This window comes from Alligator mississippiensis, chromosome 1, assembly GCF_030867095.1.
Source record: "Alligator mississippiensis isolate rAllMis1 chromosome 1, rAllMis1, whole genome shotgun sequence".
Classification (NCBI taxonomy): Eukaryota; Metazoa; Chordata; order Crocodylia; family Alligatoridae; genus Alligator; species Alligator mississippiensis.
Window position 1 is genome coordinate 175,718,620 of NC_081824.1, and position 27,905 is coordinate 175,746,524.

The window sequence follows — 27,905 nt, forward strand, 5'->3', positions numbered from 1 at the left end:
ACACAGATCCCATACAGAATAAGTAAAAATAATTTTTTAATGGTTTTTGCTTCATTGTATTGTGCACAAATCTTTGCTAAGTAACTGTAATCCCACTGCTTTGATCCAGACCTTTCCTATCAATAATTCCAAGCTGTTTAGTTCCCTGTTTTGTTGTGTAGTGTCTGCTACTAGGTGGCATAAATTCTTTGGGACAAAAACTGTATCTTCCTGTTTTGTATTGTGAGACATCTTAAGAGATTTTCAGGTTGTCTAATAAACAATAATGCTTTCTTTTTCTCAGTAATACTACTTTGACAGTGGAGGATCAGGCCAAAACCAAAACTTTAATGGTATAATTAATTAAGCACAAGTTTTTTAAAAAATTACAAGTTATTTTCTGACATTAACATGTATTTTCAATGAATAAACATTGTTAGTTTTAACCATAAAGGAACATTTACTAGAAAGTTTCAAGGGGTTCTATTATAGGGCTTATGCTCCTTTTCTTTTATGTTGCCTAAATTAACTTCAGCTATCATATCAAGTTCTTTTGGATCCTTCCATAGTGTACTGTGACAGTGTTTCACAGATGCCGTGGGCTGCTTATTTAAAAGAAACCTTTTAAACAATTTTAAAGTTATATTTCTGCCCCCTTATTCTCGTCTGATGAATGATAGTGACCAAAATAATTTCTCTGTACTATTCATTATGTGATACATTTCTGTTGTCACCTCCTACCTAAACAAAATAGCCTGATTTTTTTCAGTCTTTCCATAAATAAAAGCTTTTCTGTGCCTCTGATCCTTCTTGCTGCCCTTCCTTGAACCTTTCTGATTTCTGCTGTTTGCTTTTTGAAATATAATTGGAATTCTCTGAAAGTAATTTTCTCTATAAAATTACACTTACCCACCTGCTTTCAGTGAGCTTTGAATTTCTTTTAATAATATTCAGAAAGTTAGATTCTCTTAGGTGGAAAAGAAAGTAACATTATATGTGGTATTCCCATTACCTACCTCTTGAGCTAGTATAATCGTATATTGACTTTCCAGTTAGCTGGGTTCTGAGCTTCAACATAAAAATGATCTTGTCTGTTTCAAAGGCTGGATGGGATCCAGGATGAGATTCAGGAGAGATATTTTGGGAGAACTCCCTTTTCCATTAACACCAACCTAAATTTTCATTTGTTTTGAAAAGTTTTCCTGGAAACTTTTTATCTCCTTTATACAAAGTGATCTATCTGTGTATTGTTTTCTGCTTATTCCATTCCCTTTCCCTGGAACAGCACAAGGCAAAATTGTTCTGCCTATTTCACAAAGATGCCATGAATTTCCAATGTGGAAACTAGAAGCAATTGAGGAACAGAAGGGATTCAGTAAAGCAACTAAAGTACATGAAGGCAGTAGGAATACTAGAGTCCTTCAACATTTATACTAATCAGATGGCTATAAGACAACTTAAATTTTGCTAGAGTCATCTGTATGACTTCCCCCTTTCCTGCCCACATATGAGTCAAAAGAGAGAGAGAGAGAGGCACATGTACTCTAATTACAAGGTTAACTATCCATTCATTTTATGCTTTGTGGTTGTTTTCCTGAGGGGGAAAAATAAACTATTGGGAATAGAGATCCTATCCCCAGAAGTCTCTTTCATTGTCTCAGCTGATCTACTATTCATGTGTAAACATGAAAGCTAAAATGAAAGTCTTTTTTTTTTTTTTTTAGTTCATTTGGTTTGAAACAAGGACCATTACATTTAAAATGTCTTTTTCAGATATTAACTTTTCCTATCGTGAATGCTGTAGCAGAATCCAGTTTTTCCTTATGAGTTTTACTGCAGGAAGGTCCAAAAGTTGACATAATACCAAACTGGTAATATTTTGCGTTTATACATGACATGATACAAGGCTTGTTATAGCATTCTACAAGTGTTATTAAACTTGCTGTACCTCTAATAGAGAAGTAATCATTAGGGGTGTGTGTAGCTGAAACGAGAGGCGTGTGTACATGGCACTTTAAAGCAAGCTAAATGCTTTTTCACTGCTTTAATGGTGTTGGTGTTTGCATGCCTTGGCAGTGTATTGTGCATTAATTCCAGCCACTGTAGGAAATTTAGCAGTGTAATGTGCCTTAACTGACTTGGGGCACAGCAAACTAAAACTACTTCAAGGAGTTTTAGTTTGCTGCCCCTACAGCCATGGAGCAAAGCACCATGCTGAGTGCAGCTCCATGGCTCTGCAGGAAGCCCTGCAGGCAGCCTGGCAGCAGCCTGGGAAAGCAGCTCCACCCAAGAAAAATGGCAAGCCTGATCCCGCCCCCCCTGCCACCCTCCTCCGAGCCTGCCTGCCTGAACTGCGCAGGGGCCCGGTGCTTCCCTCCACAGCTGCAGTGCATCCTGGGACTGCCTGAGCTGAGTGCCTGCGAGCAGGTCCTGCTGGGGGGGGGCTGCAGTGAAGGGAAGCACCAGCCCCCTTCTCCCCCTGTCACATGCACATACATGGCCCAGGGACCACTCCACCTGCCAGCAACAACCCCTCCTGCCCCCCAGAGAGGCAAGTAAGTCAGTGGGGTGTGTGCATGACACAGCCCTAAATCGAAGCGGTGTTTTTTAAAACCCACCACTTCAATTTAGGGCCCCTGTTTTGTCTACTCACGCCCTAACATTACAGTTTCACAGATGGGCGAACATTAGAACAAACATAAATGCTTTGCCTTAGGTCATATGCTGGGTCAGTAAGAAAGCTGAACAAACTTAGCAGTTCTGACACAGTTTCCTGCTCTAGCTTACAAGACAAAGGTATTCTAGTCTTTAATTTTCATTTATAATAATTGTAGCTTCACATTCCTCCACTTGCAAATCCCAAAGACTATCACTGTTCAGTCATACCCACAGCCTATAAGAGGCTAAATAAGGAAAGCTGGAATTTTCCTTTATATTTCAATGACTAAATTTTCAGACTGCCCTTGACGAGGCCTGTTTCCAAATAAAATATTGGGCACAGTTTTGCCTCCAGAGTTACTTGCACTTTCATTTTATGTCACTAAAATCTGTACCTCAAATTGTACCTAGCAGTCAGGAACTTTTTGTGTCTGAGTTACTAAAAATCTAGGTGGAAATAATTACAGGTATAAAATTATTCCTAAGAAAATGGAAGCAAGTGTTCAATAAGCTAACACAATCACAATTTCTGTAGTGATTTTTTTTTTCTGTGTATACATTTTAGTGTGAAGTAAGTTTTGCTGAACTTGGGTATTTTTTAGATTCACACTCACTTTAGTTTATTGCTAGAAAAGGGAGAAAATACTTTCAGAAACTTAGACAAACTGTTTTCTTAATAATAGGAGCAATGTTCTGTTGTTTCATTTTATTCTTAAGCCCTATGTTGCTGATTGAAGCAGAATTCCAATGTTTTTCCAGAATGCCACATTGTAAATGTGATGGGGGGATTTGATTATGGACGAGTGAGTCTGAAAATGGTAAATTAACAACAAATCTGGGATCATGGTTCTCAAGGCAGCTTTTGTGGTCACATTCTTTTATTTGATGTGGTTCCTCTTGTCTCCTATGCCAAACAGTATAATGTATTAAAAGTGATGAAGTTGCAAAAAAAAAAAAAAAAGAAGAAAAGAAAAAAGAAAGGGAACTGTTTAGTAATAAAGAGAAAGAAAACAGAGGTGGAGATTAAAGACCATAATACCTGTGTGTCAAATTAGGAAGAGAAGGGAGAGAAAGTGAGAAGATAAGAATTTCTTTTCACATGCTTTGGGCTGCTCTTCCTTACAGCCATCATGAATGACAAATCTCTTTTAATACTGGCCTATATCTGAAGAGAGCTGCAATTTCAAAATGAGGAAGAATAAAATGTGTATGCATTGAGAGTTAATAAGGGTGTATCCAGGTAAAAGAAAGGGCTATGGCCTACAAAGCCTGCTTTCCATCATCAGTAAATAGGATTTAACATGTTTTAACATTGGCCAATCCAAGAGACAAGCTCTTAGGTTATTTTAACATAATCCAAAAAAAGGCTTTCCATGTATAGGCAAGTTTTTATTTATTTACATTTTCAAGGCTAGGCAGTTTTTTAACTATGTTTCTAGCCACTCAAAAATGCCTTTTTCTCATAGTTTTTGCAGAAATAATATATTTGATTAGGAACATTTTTGAATTCAGGTTACTCTTGTGTAATGTTTTTGTTTGGTGTAATGCTGTTGTATAGTACATTCACACTGGATACAGGTATAAATATGAATACAAGGTCTGTTCAAAAAGTATGGAGACTGAACAGGGGTTGTGGTACAAAGTATTGGGGGGGGGGTTGCGTGGCTTTGCTGGCATGTTGGGAATCCTCTGGACAGGTTTGCAGCTCATGGTGTTTCCCCAGTTTTATGTGGCCAGCAGTTGAAGTAAGATCGTTTGTGTCTCTCATCCCCTTTTGTTATGTCAGCATGTCCAGAACAACATGTGTGCATTAAATTTTGCATGAAAATTAGGAAAACAGCAAGTGAAACATTTGACTGACTTAAAATAACATTTGGTGATGACACTATGAGCCATGCAAGAGTTTTTGAATAGTATCATTGATTTAAAGAAGGACAGTCATCGGTCAAAAGTGATGAGTGTTCTGGATGCCCTTCAACATTACAAAATGATGAAAATGTGGCAGCAGTTCACAGTTTGGTTCAAAATGATAGGCGATTGACTGTCCAAGAGCTAGCAGAAGAAGTTGGAATGTCTGTTGTTTTGTGTCATTCAATTCTAATCAGTGATTTGGGAATGAAATGACCAGAAAAATGACCAGAAAAGTGGATGTCTGGCTCTTGGATGCTTCACCACAACAGTGTGCATGCCCACTCAGCTTGTGAAGCAATTTTTAGCCAAATTTTAGCCAAACACTGTATCCCACAAGTGCCGCAGCCTCCATATTCACCTGATATGGCCCCATGTGACTTTTTTCTATTCCTTCAACAGAGAAAACTTTGAAAGGAAGAAGATTTTATCATATGGAAACCATAAAACAAAATGCGACTGAGCAGCTTTTAGCGCTTCCACAAATTGCTTATCAGAGGTGTTTCCAACAGTGGCAGAAATGTTGGGAGAAGTGTACGGCTGCAGAAGGAGCATACTTTGAAGGAGATTAAGCCAAAACCCCTGTAAATTAAATATTTTGTTTTCTACAGCATCAGGCTCAATACTTTTTGGACAGACCTCGTAAGTGTATCCTTTCGTTATGCAAAGGATACAAAAATATTTCCCACTTCTTTACTCTCACAGCAAAAATAAAATAAGAACTCCTACTTCAGAACATAGTTACCTTGTCTGCATACCCCTTCCTTTGGTGATATTCTTGAAAGGGAAGCTGATACATGTGTTTTCCTCATTGACAGTCGCACAGTCCAGCATATTTTAAGCAAAAAGACTGAAAGTGTCTGAGGCTCCTGGTTCACATAATGGCCACGTACAAGCATTGCATTTATACTAGGAGATCATCACTCACCCAGTAGAAACTATGAGCAAATGCCTTCGTTCTGTTTCTTCCAGGGGTAACGTGCTCCCTCCCAGGCATACACCTTGCAAATCTCCCCTGACACTGGGGAGCAGAGCAGAGGCAGCTGCTCTTTGCCTGTACTCTGGACCAGGAGACCTCGGTCTGAGAAAGCCACAAAGAGTCTTTAACTGCTCCTCCAGTGCATCTTAGGGAATGGGAAGTATGGAGCAGTCACTGCTCCCCACCCATTCCCCCAACCAGGATCACTTCATCTGGTGAAGGTGCAGAGAGCAGGAGAGAGTTGGCAGCTGCAGGCTGAACACCTGTATTATTTCATTTCCAAGAAAGATTTCCAGCAGATTTTTCAGAAATTTCTACTACTAGAAATGAACTCCTGTATGTAGCCAATAATGCAAAAACTCAACTAAACATTTTTTCTGCCTCTCTGTCACACAAGTGTCAGACTCATCTTCTGTTCTGGGCTGGATCCAGATAGCATGGCTCTTCATGGGCCAGATCTAGCCCAGGGCGTGGGGTGGCTCTGGTAGTAGTGGTGGTGGGGATAGCAGCTCTCATTCCCACCCAGTGAATATGGTGGCAGCTCCTGCCCCATGCTGTATACCCAATGCTGGAGCTGGGGCTAGAGTTGCTGCTACTGCCTTGTGCTATGACAGCAACACACAGGGTACATGACAGCAACAGCTCTAGCTCCATGAGGCATGCAACACATGATGTCAAGGCCACTGGCCAAGGCGTTGGGGCCTCTTCAGTTGTGATGGGCAAAGTGGCTGTCAGCTCTTGCTCACCCTCCTGTCACCGATTGTCAAGTCCAACAGGGCCTTAAGGCCCTGGATTCTGCAATAGGCCACTCCCCTCTGCCCACACACTAACTTTTGAGCCTTTATCATAGAAAGCTTTTTTAAATAAATGTTTTGAGTAAATTAAGAAATGGGGAAGATTATGGATTCTGTTTAGTGGTTTCTTAAAGCTTTGCCATTTGAACAGCTATAGGAGCATGGATGCAACAAACATTTTTAAGTACATGAGCAAAAGCACAGACTTAAATGGACTGCATATACTTTAATCAGAGTAACATTTTCAGTAGAAACAAAATTAAAGTACTGTTACTTTAGACTGGGCTACTGCTCTAATTCAATTTGATAATGTGAATTCATCAGCATAATTAATTTGATTCACAGAACAAGAAGCAGAGTCACATTATACTTGATAATCTACAAACACATAGTAAGAGGAGTTCATATCCAGAGAGTTTACAATCAGTTTTAAGTTGAGACACATCAAAGTGTGCAGTAATCAATGAGTTGTTTAACAAACTAGGGGAGGGCAAGAGGAGCAGTCACAACTAGCCTTTGTAACTCTGTTCCTGTGTGCACATCATAGCCGTGCTTGTGTTGTAGGTGGCCAGGTCTAGCACATATTTATCAGCATGTGCAACCCAATCCTTATGATGCAACATCTATTAAGTTTGTTGTATTTATAAAGTTTTTTTCAGGATGCTAATAAAATCCGGATGGTGAGACATCTGTTAAAATTACAGCCTCTTTAAAGTCCTCTTTGAAATGCTAACAGACCACTGAAATCTTGATTTTAAACACATCCTTGATTGGCTGTCGTATAATTAACCTTACTCTGTTTGCAATTATTGAAAACCAAAGTCAGCTCTGCTTAAAACAACAAAAAATTCTTCATTGTATTCACTCTCTATTTTATTTTCTCTCTGTGAAATTGATTTAATTAAGTCATAGAAATCCTAGGGATAAAAGAGACCTTAAGAAGGAAACGCGCGTCGCCTTTCATCGCCTTTGTGTCTTCATAAAATTTTTTATGGCAGCACAAAGACCAAATAAACAGACATCCATAACCCCTTCTCACAACACAAATAGTGGCCATGACAAAAGTGGTATCAGTTTGTGCCGCTACATAATAGTGGATGTATGTTTACTTTATGATAGTGGGAGAGCTTAGGCAGCCTGGACCTGCCTACAGTCTCCAGCCACCCCAGGCAGGTCTGGGGGCTTGAGGGGGCCTGATCCTGTGCACCCTGGGAACTTTTGGGCAAGATCAAGCCCCACATGCACTGAGAATGCCTGCCTGGCTTTTCCCACTTAGAGATGTGCTTCCAGGATCCCCAGGGCATGTCTAAGTAAGTAGGGAAAGTTGGGGTTTCCCTGCTTACCAAAACATTCCCTAAAGATCCCAGGAGTGCATCTCTATGAGCAGGGGAAGCTGAGCAGGTGCTTCCAGGGCTTGAGGAGTCCAGTCCTTTTCTGGAATTCCCAGGTGCGCAGGCCCCTCAAAACCCAGGAGCACATGTTGCCCATTGTCCCACAGCATCACATCCCAGCATAGCTGATGTGCTTTATTTGGAGACATCTATTTCTACCCTGAAAGTCACGTAGCCTAAGTCCCTGCCCAAATGGAGGATTCACTGTCCCTAAAGCATCACAGACAAATGCCTATTCAGCTGCTTCTTTAACACCACCACTGTAGGATAGTCCACAACTTCGTTAGGCAGTTTGTTCCATTGTCCCGTGGTTTTTACAGTTAGGAATATTTTTCAATATATTTAATTTAAGTCTGCTTTGCTATAGCTTAAGTGTGTTGCCTTGTGTCCTGCCCTATGTAGTAAGAGTGCATTTCTTCTCAAACTTCCCTATGGCAGTCTTACAAAACATTTGAAACTGCTGTCATGTCCCTCCTTAATGGATGCATCTACATGTGCAATTAGTATGTGACAATAAACTCTGGTGCACTTTGCACCAGAGTTCATTTTTTCCAGGTGCAGTGTTTACACATGCACCTTGGACCACAGCATGTTAAGCCGGGATGGAGCAGCCCTGGGCTGGCAGAGCACCTGGTGGGGGGGTGGTCAGCCTGCCAGCCAGGGCTGCTTTGCCTCAGCTCAGCATGCTGCAGAAGGGCTAACTGGGGCACGAGGGTGCTACAGTGTCCCAGCCTTGTCCCAGGCAGTACTATCCTAAAGTGGAGTTAATTAATTTACAGCCCCTTAATACAGGTACACATGTAAACAGGGATGCTTTACTGTGGAGCTAATTAATCAGCTCTGCAGTAAAGCACATCTATAGATGCACCCAATCTTGTTTCTCCAAACTTCAACCTTCTCATATGGCTTGCATTCCAGTTGCTTTATCATCTTCATTACTTTATTCTGGATCCTTTCCAGATTCTCTTCATTCTTCTTAAAATGTGGTGTCTAAAACTGGACATAGTACTCCAGGTGAAGGCTCCCCAGAGCTGTATAGAGTGGAAGAGTCACTTCTTATGACCTTCATACAAGAAACACTCAAACCAGATAAATGTTTGAGTTTCCTCACACTGATCCTTTTTTCAAAGACTATCTGTCTGGATCTTTTTCTTTATGACCGTGTACCCCTAATCCCTTGACTGCCAAAAAGAGTTCTTTGAGCGTAGGAACTTTTATCTATTGGGCAGTTATGAGAAAACTAGCTTTAGAGTCTAGGAAGCCTTATCTTGTAATGATTTAGCAAATAAGAGAAGTTTCTCATAATGTATTTCTCATATCCCAGGAAACTCTTGTCCCATTCCTACCTTACCTCATACCATCAAATATAATCAGGCTTTGAAAGTCTCAAATAGTTGGGCACTGGACTTCCTTGAAATTCCTTGGTTCATTTTTCAGCTCAGTTGGACCCATTCTATGTGGCATTGAAAGAGTTACTTTGCTTTTCTTTGTTCCCCACCTGTAAAACAGAGATAATTATCTCACAGGACAGTTGTGAGGCTTATTTATTTAATGTTTATAAAATGCCCGGAGATGGCCAAGTGTGAAACAATGTATTATTTTGTTCAACCACTTGGCAAACAACTTTCTGGCCTAGCCCCAAAGAATGAGTGTGTATGTTCAGTCAGAACCCTGCTCCTTTTTACCTTTCAAGGAAATCAGTACATTTGTGCAGTCTGTCTCTTTTCAAAGATGGGTGATTGTACCAGGGTTCCATCCTCTTTTCCATGGAAGGGACCTGCTGTTAAAGCCCTTGCCTGGTGATAACCTGCTCTGCAGCTGAGGCTTAAATTCACTTTCTGTCGAAATGTTTTCATAAACCAACCAAAGAAGAGTTCTTGAAAGCAATATGCTTCATCTGTCTCTCTCTGCCAGGGTAAGCAGACTCCTCACCCATGCTGAGCTCTAGACCTGAGACCCCTAATGGCAGCATGCCATTCTAGTCTAAGCCCAAGCAACAGTTTGATATAATATTCACTATTGTTCTCTTCAGTTAATTTTTAGAAGCATAGGTAATCTCCTGATGAGTCATTGGGAAACTGGCTCATTTTTAGAGTACTCCAGGCACACTGTGCCAGGAAAGACGGAAGAGCTGTGGCTGCTGGGAAGCTGCACTAGAACAGATTCTTGGGAGGAAAAAATCACAGTTGGTTTCCCCTGTCATAAACCCTTGTTCTTCCCTACCCTGCACTTCTGAGAAGGTCTGACCTTCTTTTGTTTTTGGTTCCCAGCCTCTCCCCCACATCCAGTACATGACATTTTCAGTCCATTTATGCTGGGATGTCATAGGAAGCTGGAAAGGTCTCACTGTGCTTGGGAAAATCGGGCATACTGAGCCCAAGTAAGAATGAGCGAGAGACTTAATGACGTACTAGAGATGCATTCTTCAGAGCAGAATCCAGAGACTGAGTTGATTTGTCTTTCAGACTTCATGGAATTAGTAATAATTATTACAGTAAATTCCAAAAATACATTTATACTGCTTCCTTTTCTCAATTTAGACTTTTGCAACTACTTACAGTGTTTATTTTCATGCAGTAATGAGATCACTTGAGATCATTCAGCAGAAACAGTATAATGTCAGCCTCTCGTAATCCTGTTAAAAATTTACCCGTTGAAACGGATATTTATATGAGTCAGCAGGGCTATTCAGCATGACTTTGGATAGCTTCTGTTGAAATTAAGTACAAGGCCCAGACTCCAAAACTAGTGCATTATGTAATGACTGGAGTAAGTGTCCTCTTAAACTTTCAGTGAAAGCTTAAGTATCTCACAGTCCAAGTCTTTCATTGACAGTCTGAGCTAAATCATTTGTGAGAGAGGTTGAAAAGACCTGTGGTCATCTTGTGCATCCCCTTGGCAATCCTCATACAGGATTGTTCTTCTCACTATATTTTTTATGTTTGTCTGGGTTTGCTTTAAATGCTGCAATTAAAAGGCCGTGTGCCATATTCCATGGGGAGCTCTTGTGCAGTTCTGTCAGTCATTCTTGTTGCTGTTTTTTCTAGATTTTCTTTTCATTCCATTTTACCTTTTATACTTTCCCCATATTCCTCTAATAGTACCTATCAGACCACCTAAATCATTTCCTGTCATCAGGATGTAGAGCCAGCATTCAGTTATAAACCCCTAACATGAAGGTGAATGTATTTATATTTTTATTTATTTTTTCCTTATGCATCAAACCCACCAGCTTTTTAATGATTAAGCTACTCTGAATTTATTCCAATTTGTCTACATCTTTCTGAAACTCATAACTGTATGCTGTATTGTATGTGTATTCTTATCAGGGTAGCAGAAAGAGACGTAGTTGATGCTCTGTAACATAGTGCTTTTGCATCCCTAGTCTCTTTCTGTTAGGTCTTTCCAACAGTCTCATTTTCATTTTTCCCAACAATATTTTGAACACCTCTAGCTTTTAAATTACTTGTTCTCTGTCAATACTATATTAAAACTAAAAAATTAGTTCAGTTTACAGACATATTCTGATTAAAGAAAGAGAATAAATTGCCTTATTTTGAGTCGGTGTGCAGGTGTGCTTTGCATGCCTGTAAACACGCACGCATGTCTTGATTGCACATAAATTCCTGATTTGTATACCCATGACTATGTAAGTCCTATCTGTTTGATATATATTTATTTCTCTATATATTTAATTTTAATTATTTTTCTCTTGAACTAATTTAGAAATGACTCTTCCATTTCACTAAGCTATTCCACTTCTTTAACCATCCACGTATTATTCTTTAAGATCATATTTAACAAGCATTGTTCTTTCTTTCTTACTGCTATTGCAGCCTTCTGATATATAAAGATGATCTCCATGCTACTAATTAAGTCAGGGACATGCATCAAGACTTTTCATACTGATTTTCTGATCCAAATGGAATAATATACCTTAATAAATTAAATTTAAGAAATGTGATTTTTTTATGATCTTCCTAAAATTGATTCTTGAGCGACTGCAGGACATGTTTTACTCTCTTCTTTTCTCTTTGTATGTCAAGCACAAATCATTTCATATTAATTTGCACTACTGACCTGTAAAAAAAAAAAAAAAAAAAAAAATGGTGATGTTAACATTTATCTGTTTGAGGCTTACATGCTCAGTGATCATATGGCTTGTCTATATTGCAGATTGCTACATTCATTGTGTGATCATCTGAATTCCAAGTCTTTTTTGCTTGTATTCCCTAAGAGCCAGGCCATGACTGATGTTGCTTGCTGGTGCAAAGAAGTATAAGAGGCAAAGGACCTTTTATTTATGTTCAACTGCACAGAAGGGACGAAGGACCTTTTATTCCTTTGCACCATTATGTCTTGTGTCCTGGGGAGACTGTTCTGACAAAGTCACTGTGACCCTTCACATACAGAGGCAGAGGAAAAATGGTGAAGCCTTGACCGCAAATGGGTCAGACATCTTAGTCATCACAGGGATTGGCTGCAATAAGTCCCACTATTACATTACAGTTTATTTCCTAAAAAAATATTTCATCTTAGGACCACTGAAACCGATATTTGTATGAGTCAGCAGGGCTATATTCAGTATGACAGCGGGGAGACGAAGAGGAAGATCGTGATTCCCTCAGTCACAATATCCCTTCTCATCTTCTTCTCAGCTGCATACCACATGGCCCCTTGCTATGGGCAAAATCACCAAAGAATGATTTAGTCCTAAGTAAATGGGTAATTTTGTGTTACATGCCAAACTGTAAAACGTAGTGAGTTAGATATTTGAATATTTCCAGATGTTGATCAGTAAGTGTGTGTTTGGGACATATGAGCTTATTCTTCACTAAATATAGACATTGGATTTATGAGACATTATAACCTGCCTAACATCTGATACCCCAGATAACCTCTCTAATATTTACCAGCTATATTCTTATCACCAGGTCTACATTTCCCTCCTCCACTCCCACCTGTTTCTCACCCATTGACTGCCTCAATTTGTATTTTCACTGACTGGTGCATACTGGCCTCTGGCTTCTATTCTGTTCCATCCAGGAAGAACACAGACCAACTGCAGACACTCTCAACCTGATGATAAGGGTGTTTTTACTTAAAAGCTTGCAAAGAATAATTTTTCCAACTATTTTAGTTGGTCTAATAAAAGATATCCAATTTACCCAAAGAACCTTGTTTGTGTACATTAATGCATTTGAAGATACTGCCAAAAATAACTTTTTTAACCTAATTTTTATTTGTAGTTTTATTTGTAGAAAAATTTCAGAAAGTATTCCTTTGTCAAAAAACCTTGACAACTTTAAATGTTTTATTTATCCAGTTCTTTCAAAATATTGTGTATTTATCTGAATTACCATATTTACTCAAATCTAAGATGAGTTTTTTTCCTCAGTCAGCAGTGGGGAGGGGAGTGGGGAGCCTTGTCTTGGATTTGACTACCTGCTGGGGACAGGTGGTAGCTCAGCTCTGGCTTTGACCTCATGCCCCAGGCTGAAGCCAGAGCTGAGGCTCTGCCTACACAGGGCTAGAATAGCTTATTTGTCAGGAGAGGGGGCACATGGCCAGGAGGAGTGTGTGGGTGACCATGGGAAGGCAGGGGACCTGCAGCCTGCCCTTTCATGCCTATGCCAGTCCCCTTGCTCCCTGCTTACCCCATCTCCTGTTCACTCCTGCAGTGTACATTTAGTGCACAATTAATAATTAATTATAAATTACCAATAAGATGTGAAAAATTCAATCTTAAAATGTGTCAAATATGCTTAATAGATTTCATTTTCTAAGGGAGTTTTTAGAATACCTTTCCACAAGTGCAAGTGAAAAATATAACCAAACTACATTCTCTTCTCCTATTTGAAATCACCAGAGTAGCAATTAAAGGAAATAGTTGTAAGAGCTTTTTATGGTGAATAGAAACATATTTTTCCTCCCCTTTTCTCTGTACGTTGTATTTAAATTACTTTATTCCTTTCTATTTAGTACCTCTGCTCAGTGCAAATCCATTTGTAGTATCTGATGAAGTAGACTGTCTCCTATGAAAGCTGATACCTCTCTGAACAAGTTAATCTCTAAGGGCATCGATACATGTGCTCCAGGCTAGGGGTGGGAGGGTGTTTAAATTAGAGTGGCTTTCAGGAGCTGCTCTAATTAAAATGTCCATAGTGTCTTGTGTACTCAGTGTCCCATGCTTCAAAATGGCAGCAGGGGTGCCTTAACTAAAGCTCGTTCAATGAGCTTTAGTTAAAGCACCCCCCACCACCATTTTGAAATGCAGGGACAGTGAATACATGGGACAGTGAGACTGCTGGAGCGATCTAATTAGAATGCTCCAGCAGAATCAATTAATCGAAGTGTCCCACACATGTATAGGCACACTAAGTTGCCACCATGCCCTGCCTTCTGCCTTGAGAAACAATAAGGAAGGGGTGTTTTTCAGATGGACTGAGCAGCTTTACATTAATAGCAAATGTCTCTTCTGCCTTCCACATTGGTCTTCACAGAGTGCATGTACATGTGTGCTTTACTGCAGTTGACTAATTAGCTCTGCAGTAAAGTGTCACAGTCTATATGTGTGCTGGTATTAGGGCACTGTAAAGTAATTAACTCCTCTGTAGCATAGTACTGTTAGAGACAGTACAGGAGACCCTCGCTATTCACGGGTTTGGCATTCGTGGCATTCAGATATTTGTGAATGCTGAACCCGCATCTTAAATACACTTAAACGAGCTCCTCGGGAGCTCTGCACTTGCTGCCGCCAGGCTCCCACTGCCACTGCCACATTCCCACCATCACCAGCGCAGCCGTCACCACCACCCCCCAGCTGCAGGGGGTGCTGCATTCATGAAGTTCATGAATGCAGTGCCTTATTCGTGGATTTCGCCATTTGTGGGGGATACGAGAACAGCAAGGGTCGCCTGTACTATCCTACAGCAGAGTAATTTGATCCACCAAAATGCACGTGTAGACTGTGACAGGGGCTGGCTGGGGCATGAGAATGCTAAAGTGCACGAGCTACCTGCCACTCAGCCCCGGACTGTAGCACGTTTGCACCCCAGCCAGCCTCTCCACCATCTGACACTGCCACCCAGAGCCCAGGACTGATCTCTAGTGCCCCCTGCTAGTCTTTCCTTACAAATAGCTGGGAGTGTTCTCTGGATATATTTGTATAAATATGGAGAGGGTGGACATTACAAAATCGTCAAGGCCTCATCTTTAGCATTTTTAAACAAGGGTCAGAACCTACTCTAATATTTCAAGCATTGCTCTCTTTCTGTGGTACAATGCAAGGTTTGTTTGTTTTTAAATCCAGTTTGAGGGAGGGGCTGAAATAGATGTTCTTGTAAACCTTTCTAGGTTAAATTATTACTTATAAAAGCAAGGGACTGGACTCAGTGACCTGGGAGATTCCTTCCAGTCTTTGGTCCCCTGTTTCATCTGTCCAACCTCAGAGTAGTACAGGTTCTAAGTTAAAACACCATTCCGATACTACACTAGGCATATGATAGCCTAGTAATAGATTAGGATCCACTTCTGTCTTTGAACATCTGTAACTGACCAAATTACATCCTTTTTCTCCACACTGTGCGTGTCTACACATGCATTTGATCCGGGATCAGTTTACTTGTAAGTGCTCCTGGACAGGCATCTACACATGCAGGGAAGCAGGAGCACCTTATCTCCAGGAGCTGCCTGCTGCTGGGGTAGGGACAATGTCCCCCTGCCCTGGCAGCAGGGAGCTCCTGGCCCTGGCTACTCAATCAGGGGCAGGGGACTTGAAAAGAGCTGCAGGGGAGGGGCAGGTCTCAGCCTCCTGCAGTGATCTGCTGGTGGGGCACCTAGCAGCTAGCTCACTGCTAGCTACCCCACTGGCAGAAAGGGGCAGGGGGCTGGGACCTACCCCACTCCTGAAGCTCCCCAGCAAGTGGCCATATCGTGGCATTTTGTTGCAAATTGCATTTTTCGTGAAAATCCCTCAATTTTGTGATTTTCACAAAAAATAGAAAATCATGATTTAAACCAGGCCCTACTTAAAGGTGAGTGGATACCAGCCAAGAAAGAAAGAAAATGAAGCTGGAGTCAGAAAATTCAGTCCTAATCTGATCGCTGCATAGAGAAGAGGGATTTTTTTTTTCATTTTTTGTGTAGCTGTGGTATACTCTAAAGTGTGTTCTTTTTCTCATTCATCATTGCGTCTGCAAAGTCCAGACCCAGAGCACTGTTGCATGTGCTGAACAATCTGCTGAATCCAGACTGTTTCGATTCACTAACAGATTTCAGTAATGTCTGATTTTAGAAATTTGTTTTTGTGTAGGCTCCAGTCTTTCAAAAGGACCTGCAAGTATAGAACCTCCTTCCTCTCACAAAGGTGGACATTACCATTAATCTATTGAAAGATATCTAGATATCTTTGTAGACTAAGGACCTTGTTTTATAGGGAAAATCTATCCAATCCTAACCAGTTACACTGTTTTTGTGAGAGTAACATGTAAACATGAGGAGACAAAGTTGCATCTTACCATTTTTTCCAGTTTCATTCAATTCCATATAGCTAGGTCCTCAATGTTTTGAGAGTAATTTAATTCATGGTCTGTTTAGCAGGTTCATATCCCTTTTGATTGGTAACAAATAATGAGAAGGTTCTTCTGTTCTCTGTCACTGAGAGGAAAAGTTGTTTCCTGTATCTGAGTGTACAAGGTAGTGAACAGCTTTGAACAAGCAGTGGTTTGGGGCTTGCTGGCTGAAGAAGCCACAGATTGAAAGCTGACAATTACAGCCCCGCCCCGAATTTTACTGGTAACAAGAAAGGTCAATTAATAAATTAGGGTAGCATAGCTCAGTGTTTCCCAACCAGTGTGCCATGGCACAGAAGCGTGCCGTCAGAAATGAACAGGTGCACCATGGAATTTTGCCATGGCAAGGAGCTACAATAGCTATGAGGATGGGGAATGCCTTAACAGTTGTGCTGCAGAAAATTTTTATTAATGTAAGTGTGCCTTGGGCTGGAAAAGGTTGGGAAACACGGGCATAGCTCAATGTTCCTTTAGTGCTAGGGTGTCCAACATATGGCTGCAGGCTGAGTCCAGCTTGTGGAACTGTTCCATCTGACCCACTGGGCTACTGACAGGCTACCAAAAGTTGCAGGGGGCTGACAAAAAAAAGTATTGCCTGCCACAGAGTTTGAGGGCTCTGGGCCTCACTGGTCATGGCCATTGCTGGCAGGGGGGTGAATGAGGGCTCCAGCACTGGGACGAGTAGCAGCTGCTTCAAGGGTCTGAGGGCAGCAGTGGCAGGGCCAAGTAGCAGCAGCAGAGCCCCAACATGCCCAGATGATTGTCACAACAGTTTGGCTCCTCTGCTGCTTGACCACCACCCTCAGACCCTCACTGCTGCCTCCACTGGATGCACTGCTGTTGCAGGCACTAGCCTTGGGTATCCAGCCTGGGAGGAGCCCCATGATCCAGATCCAGCATAGGGCCTTGGGTGAGTTTAATGCTCCTGCTTAGTGAATCACTATATTCTAGCTTCTGATATTTATATGGTATCTATATTCAGATGATTTCATGCTCAGTGATGGATGACATTCAGTTAAAAAGCTGACCTAGAGGGAAGTAGGGTGGTGAATACCTGATTCTGAAGACAGATTCCTAGAAAAACAAAACAGGAAATTCAAAAAAAGCCCTTCTAGGAATCGCACCCACTTCTTGTCTTTCCTTCTGTGTTTGACCGTAATTACAGGTAATAGAAACAGGAAGTAGATTGCTAACTTCCTATATTTGCTTCAGTGAGTTATGGACACGCTGGGGAGGGGAAGGAGCTAGAGAGAAGCTTGGCCTGTGGCCCTAATGTTCAGGCGAGCTTCAGGGGAAGGCTGGATTGCTGTTGAGAGGGTGTGCATAGGGGTTTGTAGTGTGGATAGTCTGCAGGCCCTTGTGTGAAGGGTGGCCTGGGAAATACCCCTTGATAATTATATAGGCATACCCATCCATGTCCACTTGTCAGTAAAGTCAGCAATAGTATCAGCTTGTCATTATAATTTATATCTCTAATACTTACTGTATTACTTACTTCTCACATAACACGTCCCAAAATAAGGTACAAACCTTGTTTTTAGGAAGGCAGAATGAATAGAGAAAGATTTTTCCATGGTTACGGTTGCATAGAACAATGGCAGAGCCTAATCTTCAGCTCACCTTTCCTTTTTTGCATTAGGAGAATCTGAAATTCTAGCTGCTGCCACAATGGGTTGATCTGTGATTTTGAAAGGAGCCAAAGACTGTTTGTAGGGCTATGAAGTAGGAAAAGAGACACCAGGAATAGCCAGTAGACAGCAAAATTGTCTCAAGAAGCGTTAGAATGATGGAACATCAAGGCCATTAAAAAGGAGAGATGGTTGTTAACACCTCTGGAGTGAAGGAGAATGAGATATTAAGACACTTAACTCCATCAGGTGCCTGAATAGAAATGCTATTGCTGCTGCTGCTGGGTGAAGCAGAAATCAAAGTGGGTTGCTTCTATTCTGGCAAGAAAATTAGCTTCCCTGCTTAAGACATGAACCCCAAATTTGGAGGGTTGATTTTTGGGGTAAAAGTGCATGAGATACACAACTAAATACGGTATTACATTGTCCTGGGTAATGTAAGCAATGCTAAAGTATTTTCTTGGTATTGTGCATGTTTTGAAGATTAAGAAAGGATAGAGTACAAGAATCGCAAGTGAGTCCCAGAGAACCAGTATTTGATGTATTGTGATATATTATTCTAGTGCCCTGGGAGGATCGTCTGCCCTTCACATCCCAGCCTTTCCAGGTGGTGGCTGCCTTATTGACTATGTACCCCAAGTCTGCCAGCTGCTAACTAATAAGGTGAGTTTATTTCCCTTTTCCCTTTTCTTTTGGTGTTCCACTGAATTTTAAAAGCACTTTAAGAAACCATTCTGGAGACAGAGGGTTTTTAAAACTGAATGATTCAAGTATATGATTCAGGTAATACTTTCTTATACTGGATGCTGAGAAACATTGAGCACCCACCTATCCTACTGAATTCTTATTTGCAAGTACAGAACATTTGTTGAGGTAGAACTATTGCATGGGCTTTCTTACTGAATCAAGATATAATTTAGGATTGTCACTGCAACATATTGCTGTTCTTCTATATAAATACAAATGTATAGTCAATACATCTCTCTACTGGAAGACAAGTCTCTCTCTAAGATTTGATACCATTTTCATCACTGGAGATTCTGTGCACGGTACAGAGGCTCCTATTACAGTAATTTTATCTATGATAAATCATCAAAATAGACTGAATCATCTTCTCTAATGGATGTTGATATACTGAAGTAATAGCCACTTAACTTTGCCTTTACTGCAAAGCTGTATTCTGATTGGCTTACTGCTTCAGCCAAAAAAAAAAAGAACAGGTTTATTCATAAAGATACAGTATTTTGAAAAATTCTCAAATGATTTAAGTTTAGTCTTTAACTTAGAAGACCAACTTAGAGTCAGACATGCAGGATTCTGGTTATTATACATTTCCTCTTTGTATTTTTTTATTTGTTTAAATGAGGAAAACAAATGATGTCTTTTAGGAAAGGTTCCTTTAAAATGCATTTCCATAATTATACTGGAATCTATCTTTAGAGTTGTTTTTGTTGTGGTTTTCTGTTAAAATTACTTTCTGTTTTTAAAATCTACAAGTACAGGACTGTTTTTATCCTTTTTTTAAACAAAGTCACTTAAGCAAACTTATCATGTTTTCCTTTTCCCAAAATAACATTTTAGATCCCCCACAAAGCCTTCAAAATAAGCACTTTTTTTTATAAACTGAAATAAGTCTGTTGTATAAGTAGAATTATTTTACTCTGGGAAGGTATAACATAGCTCTCAGCAATGATTTTATCAAGGTTATTTAAAATAATTCAGTACAAGCAGTTGCAAGCCAAGGAAATCTAATGTTACCATAGCCAACAAAAATAAAATATATATTTTTCTCCCACTCATTTTTCACTCAGCATGAAAAGCGGCTTTAAAAAGTTAGTTTTCATTCTGAAAAGTGGATGTGGATTTATGTGCATGATTAAAAATGGAAACATCCAAAAGTGCAGAAAATGATGAGTTGGAAACTGAATGCTCGTTCAACTTGTTTGGTGTATTGGTTCCAGTATTGCTCAAACTTTGATCACTCTTCTCTGTGAATGATCTTATTCAAATCAATAAGACAACTCATTTTGCCTCAGATCTTCCAAGATTAGCATATTTGGAATGCATAACTGCTCATAGGGAAGACTTTCAAGGAAAATACAGAATGCTTCAGAAACTGGTGTTTACTGTTCAGTATGTGGCTCTCTCCTGTTTGAATCAACATGAAATCAGTTAAACAGCATAGGTAAGAGGTACAGGAGATTGTCTTTAAGATGACACCCAAGATCATGGTCCAGACCAAACTTCACTATTTGTGGTTATCTTGTTATCCTTTTTAAATGCTTATTTAGCCCATAGGTGGGCAAGGTTCTTTGGGGGTAGATGTGATATCCTTTAATAGACCAACTGAATGGTTGGGAAAAAAAACATTCCTTGCAAGTTTTCGGGCACAAATGCCATTCTTCAGGCATAGGGAGACTCTGCTAGTGTTATGTGTTCTCCAAGGTGAAAAAGAACACATTAGAGAACACATAACACCAGCAGTCTCTCCCTGTGCCTGAAGGGCATTTGTGCCCGAAAGCTTGCAAAGAACATTTTTTCAGTTGGTCTAGCAAAAGATATCACATGTATTCAAAGAACCTTGCCTGCCTATGTCCTTAGACCATCACAGCTACAACCAACAACCCTGAAACATATTCAGCCTGTTACATTTTGTTGGATCAGGACCTTTCTGCCATTTCAATTGGATATGGTCATTGTCTTCTCTTTGTCATTTCTTACCTTGCATGGTTAAATATTAATACTGTAGACTCTTAAACACCTTTTAAGGTAAATGAAGACATCCCTTCATACTGTTTGTTTGAAAGGCATTTAAGGATGACACATGCTGGTTAAATGTACATTTTAACATGATTAATATCTTGTAAATAGATTTTTCCACTAAAACTAAAAAATATACTTTGGGAGGAGTGTCTTTCTGTGGTATGACTTCATAACTGAAGCTTTTTAAACCATTTTTATTGTGCAGGTACAATATGTTATTCAGGGGTACCATAAGAGAAGAGAGTATGTTGCAGCTTTCCTGAGTCATTTTGGAACGTAAGTCATCTTTAAGTGCGTTGTTTCTTGCAACAGTAGCAAAAACATGGCAGGGACTATCTTCATTTCATGGCCCTTGGTTTATGTAATTCATTTTACTGGATAAGTCCAAATCTAGCCATATACCCAATCAGATGCACATAGGCTTTTTTTTAGTAATAGTGCTACAGAGCAGTCCTCTTAGAAGCTAGCCACCAACCTGTTCAACTCAGGAAAGACCTAAAATGAGGAGAGGGTAGTAAACCATTGAATCAATTGAAGTTTCTTTAGTTCTGTATAAGGTAACTACAGAGTTAGCATCATCATGAAGGTACATCACATGAAAGATGAATGTAGAGCAGCTCTTCTGGTAGCACCTAAGTAGAGCATTTACCAAAGCCATGTACCACTTTTTAGATTGGTACCCATGGCTTGAATTGTAACCAGGTACAAATAGGGAATTAATGTAGACTTTAGAGATCTGGTCTAATTAAAAACATGTTGTTTTTTTCCTTGAGAATTATTCAATACAAGATTTACTATTGAAAATCCTGTCATATGTTTTTACCATGGTTTTATAACATAGTTATTAGACAAAAATAATTAATTTTCCCACTAATAAAGTGAGCTACACTAGAATTCTGCCATGGTTTACACATGAATGCAAGCGTTAGGGATCTCATCCCAGAGTTTACAAAGTAAAAAAAAAATGTTTATGATCAAAATATATACATGGCTCACACAGCAAAGTATAAAAACTATTTGGTTGGATCATTTTAGATGCCATGCTCTAATACCGTGAAAGGATTTTAGAGACTGTGCCCCTCCCCTCATGTATGGTTTGAGTTATTGATATGTCTAAGGAAGAAGATGTTCATAAAACCATAATTTAGCTCCTTGTATGTTACTTTGACAATTAGATTGTTTGTGTGATATAAAAATAGTTAAAAAGCAAATGTGGTAATTTGATTTTGATTGGCAAAAATTAGTTTCTTACTCTGGGACTAAGTACAGACAGTCAAAAAGCCTGAGGCTGAATCAGTTAAATCTTTGCAGGTTAGTCTGAGCTGCGTAGATAGAACCAATAAGCGAGTGAATAGACATTCACTTTCGATTCTGGAAATGCAGACAGTGGCCCAGGCCAGAAGCTGGGGGTGCTAAAGGATGCCTCCTTGGTCTGCTGGAGCAGGTGGCTTGAATCTGGACTGAATCTGGGACAAAGGTTCAATAAACCAATTTAAGCTAAATTAGTTGAGTCTATATCCATCTAGGTTTATCTTAAACTGGTTTCAGCCATTTTGAAAGTGGTTTATGTGCACTGAACTTCCATTGTGTTACAGATCTGAACCAGTTTCCAATCACTTACACTGGTTTATGTGCAATTTCTGTCCCTTGCCTGGATGATTATCAAGAATCAAGGAAATAGAAATTAATTTGCTGTTAGCTGGATTCTTTTCTTCACAGATTCAGGGGAAAATGCCTATTTGTCAGCTTCTCCTTAAATTTAAAATACATATTTTTATGCTGTGGGTATAGGAATTTTCAAATTTAGTCTTTTCCTAAACTATTAGTGAATGTTGTGCTATTTGTCCCTAGCTTTTCAATAAAGTCTTAGATTTTATTTATCTAGTTCATTAATAATCTGTGTTTGAGTAACATACAGCTAGATTTGGGTAGACATGTCCAATCTTTATAATTTTTTTATGGAAGCGCCATGGTCATAATGCTAAAATATATCTTGGTTACACTGAAGATGGCTATATGATATAAATAAGTTATTCAGTATGAGAGGAGCCATTTGTTATCTGTGTTTGAATAGAACAAAATACTAGGCAGTATATTAAATATTGGACATTTATTTTAATCATAATTGTAATATTAGGTAAAAATATTGTGTTCTTATTTCATGTTTCTTTTTGATAGTGGTGTGGTTGAATATGATGCAGAAGGATTCACAAAACTCACTCTGTTACTGATGTGGAAAGATTTTTGCTTCCTTGTCCACAGTGAGTAGCTGTTTGCTGCAGGCACAAATGTCTAGCTTCTTGAAGATTAAAGTTCAAAAGGGAAAAAATACAATTACAGGAAACAGTTTTAAAGTTTTGGCTATTTTTATTCAGTGCTTATGTATTTTTTTACATGGGCATCGCACTTCTGTGAAAACACAAAATCCTGACTGTTTTGAGAATGAGATGAATGAATGCAGATAAAGCAGATTGTCTGATTTATAAAATCACTTGGGGAATTCTGGGAAAATGCTCTGGTACCTTGAGCCAGTAACTAGTACATGCTAGCAACCAGTCCAGCAGTGTAAGTAACCCAGGAGTACCTGAATTCATGTGTAACTTGTTAGGAAACAAGAAATATATGTGCTTTTTTATGTCAAATTAACAGACTAGCCATAAAGGTTTTTGTACTTTTATTTTCCTGGGGTGGGTGAACAGAAACTGTTGCTTTTTCAACTATAACAGACTGTAGCTTGATTTTCCGTCTGTGATTCCTGGAGATGACCATAGGCCAGATATAAGGAGTCTGATTTCCACGATTTCCTTACATTTTGCGTATCCTTAATACAAACAAACTTAAAATCAGCAAATACTTTAAACTAAACTTATATATCATGGAAACACAACAGAACATCTACAGAATTTGAGATGACTTGATCACAGTGTATGAGGACTTTCTGGGAGGCAGAGATTTCTGATAGCTGACAACTGTTCCATCCAGCAGAAAAATACATGATGAGATCCAATGATTTGAAGCTACAACTAGCCAAACATAATACAAATGAGGTGCAGATTTGCAGGAAGAGTCATTAACTATAGGAACAGCTCACCTTGGGATATGATGGATTCTCTATCCCTGGAAGCCTTTAAATCAAGACTGGATATTTTTCTAAAATATATGCTATCATTTAAACAAATTTGGGAGTTTTATGTAGACACTATTGGGGGAGGTTCTGTGTCTGGCATTATGCAGGTTAGATTGGACAATGGCAATGGTTTCTTTTGGCATTTAAATGTATAAATGTGAGCAGCATACACATACAGAAAGAATTTGATGTTCACAAACATGGTTACCTTCCCCTTTTAATTTTGACCAGTACATTTTTCTTCTTTTTCCTTTCATTTAGTGTAAATGAAGGATTAACGATGTGCTGCAGTTTCAAGCATTGTATATATTAGCTCTTTAATACAGGAATATTATTGATATGTTCTTTCTTTTCCATTAACATTGCTCTGTTTTTGCTATGGAAGTACTGATAGTAATGTCTAAAAAGAAACTTGCTGAATATAGAGTTTTTAAAGGAGAGAAACAGAGACCTGTCATTCAGGGAAGTCCTGTGGTTTGTGATATGCAAGAAGTCCATGTGAACTATGTGATCACAGAGGTCCCTTCTGCCCTTAAAATGTGTGACTCTGAATTTTAGGCTCTAAGGAATACATCTGGTCTTATTGCTTGTAAACTTCAGAAAATATGAAACTGGATTTATTCCCGGCTGCCTGTAGCACAGGCAGTATACATACAGTGAAGGTAGACTAGTTGGACAAATCAATGTCCCTTTATACTTTCACTCATTTTTTCCCATTGCATTCTATCACGAACCAGATCACTGCCACCAGATGTTCCTTTCCTTTGAATATCAAACTCTCCACTCTCGCTTCAGCCTTTTCCTTCCGTACTAGGATTCTAGAATCATAGGAAAGTAGGGCTGAAAGGGACCTCCGTAAGGTCATCCACCCCTTGCTCGAGGCAGGATGATCCCTGATTACACTAGCCAAGCATTTGTCCACCGTACTCTTGACATTTTTGAGAAAGTTCCTGCTAATCTCCAACCTAAATTTCCTCTGCTGCATCTTGAGGCCATTGATCCTAATCCTGTGTCCTACAGCACATAGGCGACTGGTAGGGAGTGCACGTGCCCCCCTGATGGGGCCGGTGCCCCTCCTGACGGCCGACACTGATGCTGTCAGTAGGGCCACTGCTGTCGGTGGCTTCTCCAGATTCAGGAGGCACCAGTCACTCATGCTACAGTGACAGAGAAAAAACGCATCTCCATTCTGTCTGTAATCACCCTTCAGGTTTTTGTAGCCTGTTACCAGATCCCCGCTCAGTCTTCTTTTCTCCGACTAAATAACCCTAGTTCTTTCAGCCTTTCCTCATAAGTCTTGCCTCCCAGGCCCCTAATACATTTTGTTGCTTTGCGCTGGACTCTTTCCAAACTGTTAGCATGCTCTTGAAGTGTGAGGCCCAAAATTGGACACATTTCTCCAGGTGAGGTCTCACCAGTGCCGAACAGAGCAGAAGAATAACTTCCTTTGATTGTAAGTGACCTTCCTATTAATACCTATTATGCTGATGGCATTTTTTCAACAAGAGCATGCTGTTGGTTCACAATCAGTTTATGGTCTACTGTAAGTCCCACGTCCCTCTCTGTAGTACTGCAGCCTAGCCAGCCATTCCCTAGTCTGTGCTAGTACATGCAGTTATTCTGTCCCAAGGTGAGGACTTTGCACTTTTCCTTGTTGAATTTCACCTGATTGATTCCAGACTGTTTCTCCAGTCTGCAACTACACTCAACTTGGTGTTGTCCAAAAATGTGCTAAGTGTGCATTCAGTTCCCTCATCCAAATCATTAATGAAGATATTAAACAATGCTGGAACCAGGACAAACCCCTGGGGAGTCCCACTTGATACCTCCTCCCAACTAGACATTGAGCTATTGATGACTACTTGTTGAGTATGAAGATCAAACCAATTATACATCCACCTTACAGTACTTTCATGTAGTCTGTATTTCCTCAGTGGGTTAATGAGAATGTTGTGAGAGAGAGAGTCAAAAAGCCTTGCTAAATTCAAGGTATATCACATACATTGCTCTCTCCCCATCCACAGAGCCTGTCACTTTATGGAACGAAATCAAACTGGTCAGGCATGACTTGCTCTTGGTGAATCCACGCTGGCTGTTCCTGATCACCTTGTTCTTTTCTAGGTGCTTCACAATAGATTTTTCCTGCTCCATGATCTTTCCAGGTGTCAAGGTCAGATTGATTGGTCTGTTGTTCTCCCTTTCTTCCCTTTCTTAAAGATGGGCACTATATTTGCTCTTTTCCAGTCATCTGTGACCTAACTGGACCTCCATGAGTTCTCAAAAGTAATAGCCAGTGGCTCTAAAATTATTTCAGCCAATTCCTTCAGTACCCTAAGGTATACCCCATCTGGCCCTGCCAACTTTTGGCTGGGATGATCTAGTTGGGGATGGTCCTGCTTTGAGCAGGGGGTTGGACTAGATGACCTCCTGAGGTCCCTTCCTACTCTTATTTTCTGCCCCACCCCCCCCAATCGCTAGGGGTCCAGACCCGCTCTACCCTCCTCCCCCCCTCCACTTGGGGTCTGGCCCTGCTCTACCCTCCCCTCTTCCTGCCACTTGGGGTTCAGCTCCACTCTACCCCCCCGCCACTCCCCCTGCTGCTCCAGGCCCGACCCTGCTCTACCCACCCCCCTCCCCTGCCCCCCTCTGCCTGCCTCTGCCCCTCTCCCATCTCCCTCCCTTCCAGCTGTTTTGGGGGGCATTGGGACCTGGCAGCAGGGGAGCACCACCACCGTGATCCTCCCTTCACCATCAGGCAGGGAGGTGGCAGGGGGAGCCTTGCTGCTTGGATGGCCTAGGCGTGTTCACTGCCACTCAAACTTCACCAGCAGCCACGCAAACTTGGGCCTGCACAGCCCAGGCTGCACAGCCAGTCGCCGCCCGCCCTCTCAGCAGCACATGCACAGCTGCCCAAAACCATTATGGACAGACAGGCATACTAAGCCTTTTATTATATTAGAATTTACAATTTTCAAGCAGTTAGGAAGCCTACCAGTGCCTCATTTATTATAATAAAATAAATTATAAATACCTATATATTTTGGCATTTGATTTTGGCCATTGCCCCTCACTTGCAACCCACAGCCCCCCACCCACCCAGGTCTCCTGGTGCCCCTTACTCCTGACCCATAGCCCCCTGCCTTCCCAGCTCTCCTGGTGGCCCTTGCTCTTGACCCACTGCCCCCACACCTCAATCCCCGCCAGTAATCCTCACTCATAACCTGCAGCCCCCTGGTCCTGCCAGTGCCCCTCACTCCCAACCCACAGCCTTCCACCCCCTCAGCCATGGTGGTGTCCCTCACTCCTGATTCACAGCTCCTTTGTCCCCTCCAGGGCCCCTAATTCCCAATCCCCACCCCCCCAGCCCTGCCTGAGGGGGCCTCCAGCTGCCAGGGCTACAAGATCCAGTGGCTTCATCCTGCCTGCTCCATGCTCTGTGGGCCCTAGTCACAGCCACACAGCAGTGCCTGAGCCCCAGCTGCCATGCATGGGAGGCAGCAGCTGCTGTGGCCGGAGCAGAACACAGCCTGGTCTCCTGCTTCCTCCCCCCCCCGTCCATGGGCGGCATGGCCAAAGCAGAGCCCATGGGAGGCAGTGATGGGGCAGGAGGTGGGCTGCCTGCTGTGGGGCTCAGGTCTCCCTGCCCTGTTGCCCTCCCCCCCGTCAGCCTCTGTGGCCCAGTCGGAGGGATCCAGTGCGGGAGGGTGGAGCAGGGCAGGAAGGTTCAGTGCTGCTGTTAGGCCCCAGCTCAAGTCTGGGTTCGTGCCCGGTATGCAAAGGCCAATAAAGATACCAGGGGTGAAAGTATAAAAAAGATTTATTGCTAGCAATAAAAGGTGCAAGCGGAATAATCTCACTGAACAAGCACACTAGATATGCAATACTAAGCCCCTTATATACAAGGGTTTGAATCTTCATATGCATCCTTGTTTGCTAATTGGTTATAAAGGAGTGACGCAAGGAGTTCTTTACTGAGCATGTCTCTATACCTGTGTTTTAGCTATGTATCTCATTAACATACATATATGTTTCATTAGCATATATCTTCCCCACCTAGGGGTGTGATTTTTAGTATTTTAATGAGCTCTTTGTCCCAGTACCTCTG

The 27,905-nt window shown here is 40.9% G+C and overlaps 1 protein-coding gene across 1 annotated transcript in view; it reads left to right on the forward strand.

Moving 5' to 3' along the window:
- BABAM2 (BRISC and BRCA1 A complex member 2) overlaps nt 1-27,905 on the forward strand; it is a 302,496-nt gene that overhangs the window by 224,395 nt on the left and 50,196 nt on the right. Inside the window, exons 8-10 of the mRNA XM_014598025.3 lie at nt 18,474-18,573; nt 20,879-20,949; nt 22,852-22,934. Coding sequence (XP_014453511.1) covers nt 18,474-18,573; nt 20,879-20,949; nt 22,852-22,934 — 254 coding nt within the window. The remainder of the gene's footprint in view (nt 1-18,473; nt 18,574-20,878; nt 20,950-22,851; nt 22,935-27,905) is intronic.